The 6,901-nt window shown below is 61.1% G+C and overlaps 1 protein-coding gene across 1 annotated transcript in view; it reads right to left on the minus strand.

The window, feature by feature from the left end:
- Window positions 1-751, minus strand: part of GAL3ST1 (galactose-3-O-sulfotransferase 1) — an 8,745-nt gene extending 7,994 nt beyond the window's left edge. Inside the window, exon 1 of the mRNA XM_014542429.1 lies at window positions 743-751. Within this exon, the coding sequence (XP_014397915.1) occupies window positions 743-751 (9 nt within the window). The remainder of the gene's footprint in view (window positions 1-742) is intronic.
- Between the last annotated feature and the right edge of the window lie 6,150 nt (window positions 752-6,901).

The following is a 6,901-nucleotide window of genomic DNA, read 5'->3' on the forward strand; positions in this document are numbered from 1 at the left end:
GGTCCGCAGGCCGATGCTCTATCCGCTGAGCCAGACCGGCCAGGGCGCCGGGTTCAGTTTTAATTTTGAAGCTGAGTGGGTACATGGATGTTTATTTTTTACACCCTTTTCGGCTTCATAAAGAAATCGTTTCCGAAGAAGGAAAAGAAGACCCTGTCCCGTCGCCCGTCCCCCAGGCCCGGGGCCGGGGCTGACGACAGGGAGAGGCCACGACCCCCCTCCTTTCCAAAGCCCAGCCGGTCCCACCGTCTCGGGCAGCACCCTCCCCAGCTGCCCAGCGAGGGGCCCGGGCACAAAACTTTCCACTCCCGTCCTGGCACCTGGCACGGGGCCCTGGGTCCCTGAGGCCACAGAGGTCACGCATGCTGCCCGGTAACTCCACGCATTGGCACGTCACCACGGTCCCTGGGGGCAGAGGCCAAGTAACCCACATGGAAAAGAGCCCCACGTCCTTCCCCTGGAAAAGTTACACCAGGGACCCACCGGGGATCGAACCCACAACCGAGGCGTGTGCCCGGACTCGGTATCAAACCCGCAGCCTCTTGGTGTCTGAGAAGACGCCCCAACCCCCTGGACCTCCCGGCCAGGCCTGCAACGGCTGCTTTTTTTTTTTTTTGCTTTTTTTCTTTTTTTTAATCCTCACCCAAGGATATTTTTTTGTTTGGTTTTTAGAGAGAATGGAAGGGAGAGGGAGAGAGAGAGAGAGAAACACCGATGTGAGAGAGACACATCGATTGGTTGCCTCCCGCATGCCCTCGACCAGGGCCGGATGCCCGCAACCCAGGTCCGTGCCCCTGACCAGAATCGAACCCGGGACCCTTCAGTCCGCAGGCTGATGTTCTATCCACTGAGCCAAGCCGGCCAGGGCAATGGCTGCATCTTATGACCTTTTTTAATCAGAAAAAGGCAATAAAATAGTTTTAAATACTAGATGAGAAGGCTTGTCGGGGGGGTGGGGGGGGGGACCAGCTAGGAGGGTCTGGTCATGGAGGGGCCCCAGGAAGGAGAGGCGTGGCCTCGGGCCCTGGAACCCCCAGTCCTGGGGTTCAGTCACAGGAGCCCCTGGCCGCCCCTCCTGAGCCCCGGGGACCCACGGGCTGTACCCAAGGAGCAGCCACTGCACCCCCTCCACCCCCCAAACACAGACCTGCACCAGGCCTCCAGCGCCCCCTGGGGCCTCCACTCCCTGGGGTCCTGGGCCAGGCCAGCGCCTCAGACTCCAGCCCAAACCCCGAGCGGGACCTGGGGCCTCGGCTTCCCTGACTTCGGAATAACGAGGGCTCGGGAGTCCTGCCCTCGGAAAACCCCAGCCCCGTCCCCACCCGCAGCCCCACTCACCGGGGCACCTTCTGGAAGGAACTGGGAGAGGCTGAGGAGAAGCTCCGAGCAGAAGGCCAGGCAGCAGGGGGCAGACCGGCCCCCAGAGCCGTCAATCAGGCTCCGTCTGGCCCCGCCCAGGTGTTCCCAGCCCCCACAGGGCTTCACTCACTCACTCACTCACTCACTCACTCATTCATTCATTCATTCACTCTCCCACTGGGGCTCCCTCCAACCCAGTGGGAGGGGGGCGGGGCCCTGGGCCGTCCCACCTTGTGGGTTCAGCGGCTTCTCCAGAACATCTCACTGACTCCGCTCGGCTACCCTGGGAGGCAGACCCCACTGTCACCTACATTCTGCAGACGGGGAAACCGAGGCTCCCAGAGGTGATGTGACTGGCCCAGGGTTCGGGGCTGGAATTCGCACCCAGGTCTGCACAGCTCCCAGCTCTGTGGTGCGGCCCAGGCCCAGCCCCCAGCCCCTGGGAAGAAGGACGTGTGCAGCCGCAAGTGCCATCCGGAAGGCTCAGCAGCACAGCAGGGTCTGGCCTCCGTGGGCTGGGCCAGGGCAGAGGGTGGGGAAGCAGGGAGGGCCCTGAACGAGCCGGAGGCACCCAAGACGGGAGGTTCCCTTCCGGCCTGGCCTCTGTGAACTTGGGCACAGCACACAGCCTCTCCAAGCCTCAGTCTCCCGTGCACAATGGGCACAACAGCAAGATCAGGGCAGACAGCACCCTAGTGATCCCAGGCAGAGCCCCTGGGTAGACTGAGGCCCAGCGACGGGCGCACTAGCAGCCAGGAGCTGGGCTGGGGGGGGCAGGGGGTGGGAAGGGAGGAATAGTTATGAAGCTGCGAGATTTCAATGGGAGAATGCATGTACACAGGCAGAAATCAATACATATTAATTATTATTATCACTATTGACCTGGGCCCAGGTGTGTGGGAGGAGGGATCCCCTCCGTGCCCAGCCCCAGGCAAACCGGATGGTGATTCAGCCCCGAGCGCTCCGAGCCTGGCACCCGGTGAATGTTTGACAAATGGACCCTCACGCATGTGAAAGTCACATGGCGCCAGCACTTGGGGGCCAGGGGCCTGGGTTTGAGTCCCAGCTCTGCTGCTTCCTTGCTGGATGCCCGAGGCAAGTCTGTGCCCCTCTCTGGGCCTTAAATCTCCTCCAAAATGATGATGCCAACCCTCCCTCCATCCCAGGGTGGTGTGCAAACCCTCTGCACGCCCCAAAGCTGACCATCGCACCTCCGTGCGGGGTAGCGGAAGACACACTTGCTGTGAGCCTGGGGCACAGAGGTGTGAGTTGAGGCTGGAGTCACCAGGGAAAGACTGAGGAAGGAGAAGGACCTGCAATTGTGGGAGCAGGACGGGGAAGATCCCCCCTCGGAGATCAAGATCAAGGGTCTCCAGAGCCATCGGCTGCAGAACGTTCTGAGGAACCACGTTCCCCACGAATCGCTCCCTGACTAATGGGCCTCGGTGCTGTGTGCTCAGCCTGCCCGCAGGAACAGGGCCCTGGCAGGAAAGTGGTGGGGTGAGTATCTTGGGGCTGTTTCCTGTGGCTGGAGAGACTCTCACGGGGACGTTGGGAGAGACTTTAAGAGTAAAGCAACAGCCCGGCCGCGTGTGGCTCAGTGGTTGAGCATCGACCCAGGAACCAAGAGGTCACCGTTCGATTCCCCGTTGGGGCATATACCTGGCTTGTGGGCTCAATCCCCAGTGTGGGGTGTGCGGGAGGCAGCCAATCGATGATTCTCTCTCCCATCATTGATGTTTCTCTCTCCCTCTCCTTTCTTCTCTGAAATCAATAAACATATATTAAGAAGAGAAAAGAGCAGAGCAAGAGGACTCTCCCTCCAGTGCTCAGAGTGCATAACTGACAGCAACTACTACAGTCTCAAGTGCCCATCCTCAGACCCAGGGGCGGCACAGAGCAGACACGCGCTGAGCATGGGCTGCCACCATGGTCATGATCATCATTACTATTACCCTCCCGGGATCCCAGGCACGGTCCCTTCGAGGTATATGCCGACTTGCCCACCCACGATGGAGGATTGCAGGCAACTGACAGCCCCGGGTCCTAGTCCATGAGATACTGAGGACAACCTCAGTGTGGCCCGAGCCTCAGAGAGGGCAGGGCCACCCTCAAGGTCACACAGCACAGCAGCAGCAGAGACGGGACTAGAACCGGATCCCCTCCTTCCCCTGCCTATGGTGGTGACAGTCCCAGGGACGCGGGGCAGACGGTGCCCCTTTCCTAGCCCATCCCATCTGTTCCTGCCCTTGTGGGTGACCCCGGCCACGCTGCCCTCCATCTGTGCCAGTGGCTGGCTCCAGGCCAGGCCCAGCAATCCTCCAGCTTGGCTGGACGAGCACCTTTCACGGAACGAAGGAGAAACAGGACTCATCCCCCACCGCGTGCGCACAGGGAGCCCAGGCCAGGGTGGCAAGCCTCCTGGCCCAGAGCATCACCACCAGGCAGCTCTTGGCCCCCGGGACCTCAGGGCGGGGACAGGGGCAGACACACTTACCTCGGGCCTTGACGGGCCGGCTACCCCTTTGCTCTCCCTGCCTGAGCCACATCCGACTCCCAGGCTGCCTCTGCGGTCACTGGGAAATAGGAACGCTCCAATGACACCCAGTAATAAGCTGGCTGGCTCCCTCCCGCTCCGGGCTGTGAATATTCATGAGCTCCCTCCCTGGGGACAGCAGGTGGTAGGTCCCTGTACCCTGCTGGTGCACCCTCTGCCCCTTGGTGGCCCCCGACCCTCCCTGGACCTCAGCGGCTGGGCAGCTCCTTCATCCAAGGGCTCAGCAAGGTCCCTGGTGTCCTTGGGCCAAGGGCACAAGTAGCCGCAGAGCCCTGCAGAGAGCCCAGGACAGGCTCGAAGGCCACGGGAGGGACAAGGAAGCCCCTGGGGTGGGGAGGCTGATTGCTCCTTGAATCACATCTCATTTAACACTGTCCTGTGCCTCAAACACCCCCATTTCCCCACTCCCTGGGGGAAGCAACTAAGGCTCAGAGAGGGGAATTCACCTGCCCAAGGTCACACAGTCAGCAGAGGGCAGACAGCCAGCCAGAGTCCAAACTCGGACTTGCCAAACACCAGGGCTCAAAGAGACACGACCAGAGAAACATTTGTCTGAAATCTGGGGGAGCCCAGAGAGCGAGCAGGTCATCCCACAAGGCCTTCTGGAGGGGAGCACCTGGCCGAGGCTGGGAGACTGGGTCTGCTGAGATTTCACGAGCTCCGAGTCCTCCATCGAAGAGGTACAGTCCAGAATCCCGCCTCCACCCCCGTGTGACGGATGGTGGCCCAGGTCCGCCTGGACTAGCCTTGAGGGGTTGGGGCCACTCCAGATGCTATTGGTTTTTCCCAAGGTCTAGACAGGATGGGGGAATCCCCCGAGGAGATCAAGATCAATGGCCATCGGCTGCAGAACGTGCTGACGAACCACAGTTCCCCACGAATCGCTCCCTGACTAATGGGCCTCGGTGCCGTGTGCTCAGCGTGCCCGCAGGAACAGGGCCCTGGCAGGGAAAGTGGTGGGGTGAGTGCCCAGGGCTGTTTCCTGTGGCTGGAGAGACTCTCACGGGGCAGCTGGAGGAGACTAAGTAGAGCAATAGCCCGGCCGGCGTGGCTCCGTGGTTGAGCATCGACCTAGGAACCAGGAGGTCACGGTTCCATTCCCGGTCAGGGCACAGGCCCGGGTTGTGGGCTCCATCCCCAGTGGGGGGGTGCAGGAGCCAATCAATGGTTCTCTCTCATCACTGATGTTTCTATTTCTCTCACTCTCTCCCTTCCTCTCTCAAATCAATAAAAATATTTGTTTAAAAGAGCCTGGCCAAACCGGTTTGGCTCAGTGGATAGAGCGTCGGCCTGTGGACTGAAGGGTCCCGGGTTCGATTCCGGGCAAGGGCATGTGCCTTGGTTGCGGGCACATCCCCAGTGGGAGGTGTGCAGGAGGCAGCTGGTCGATGTTTCTCTCTCATCGATGTTTCTAACTCTCTATCCCTCTCCCTTCCTCTCTGTAAAAAAATCAATAAAATATATTAAAAAGAAAAAAAAAAAAGAGCATGCTGCTGCCATGCCTGGAATTCCACCATCTGGGCCTCCTTCTCCCAGTTAATGGCCTCTCCCACCGGGTGGCACACTCAGTCCCTTAGACCCCAGACAGAGGGAGGGACCACAGGGGACACACTCCTCCCTCGCTGGGTGGCACAAGGGCATCAGACCCAAGCTCTCAACCATCAGACTGGGGCCATCGGATGAGGGGATGTGCGGGAAGCAGGCAAGCTGCTCTGTCCGCAGGGCATTTCCTTCAGGCAGGCATCTGCTCGAGGTGGCAGCTGGGAACAGGGCTCTCTTGTCTCTGCTCCCTGCGTAGCAGCCTGCTCACGCCCGAGTGTCAGGCAGAGCTGGGAGCCAGGGGGTGAGGCAAGGGGGCGGGGGTTAGGGGCAGCCCAGACAGCTTCAAGAGGCTCAGACCCCAGAGGGGCCCCACTTTGCAGCCACCTTTGAACGGTGTGACTTCGGGCAAGTCTCGGGATCTCCCTGAGCCTCAGTTTCCCCTCGGGATCATGGGGATAGTAGCCACGTCTCCTTTGCAGGGCAAGGCACAGTGCGGCTGCATCGGGGCTGCTCTGGCCCCGGCCTGCTCACAGCCTCACCCTCTCTGGGCCTCGGGTTACTCCCTTCGTAAAGGAAGAGGCTGGATTCTCCCAACTGGACTGTCCTTCTGAGGATTTCCATGGCCCCTGTCACCTCGGCAACCCAGGCGATCGGGTGTCAGGCCTGTCACCCTCTCTCCCTCCCTCCCACCCTCTCACCGGTGTGGGTTATGGCTGCCAGATGTGCACCCATCACCTCTCCGGTTCGAGGCAGGTGGGGAGAGGGTTCCCATTGGGAAGGGACCACGGTCTCGCTCCGAGCTGTTACCACAGCTGGCTCGGCACCAAGCTGGTCCCCCTTCCTGGGCGCTGGTCCAGGAAACAGGGGAACGGTTGGATTTCCCAGGGGACCCCTCCTGGAGACCAGCGTTAGTCCCATCCCCACAAGCCTCTCCTTGGTGGCCTTGCCTCCCGGTGGCACAGGACAGGGCCTTCTCCAAGCAGAGGGGATCCCTCCCTGATCCAGGTCCCCAGCCCCTGCTCTGACAGCCCCCCTTCTGGGGGAAGGCTGGGGGGCAGAGGGGAGATTCCTGCCTCTCCTCCGAGCACAGGCTGCTGGGCCAAAGATTAATCATTAATGGACTTCCAACTCCAGCCCAGCTCCAGCCCCACCCATCCCCTGTGCACTGACTGGGGAAACCCTGGAAACGGGGGACCCTGGGAAGAAACCCAGGACAGGGTGAGCACCCACCTGCGCCCTCCCTGGCCCCAGCCCAGCCACCGGCCCGAAGCTGTAGTTTAGCGCGCTCCTAAACCACTCGGGTCTGAGAGTCCGGTCTGACTTGCAATTTGGAGGTTGGGGCGATGAGGCAGGGTGCACCCCAGTACGTACCTGTCCCCTCCTGGGGCTTGGGCTTGATGGCTCGGCCCGGGCCGCGCCGCCCGGGCGCTTACTAGGCGGCGG

This window comes from Myotis brandtii, unplaced genomic scaffold (genome assembly GCF_000412655.1).
Source record: "Myotis brandtii unplaced genomic scaffold, ASM41265v1 scaffold303, whole genome shotgun sequence".
Taxonomy (NCBI): Eukaryota; Metazoa; Chordata; class Mammalia; order Chiroptera; family Vespertilionidae; genus Myotis; species Myotis brandtii.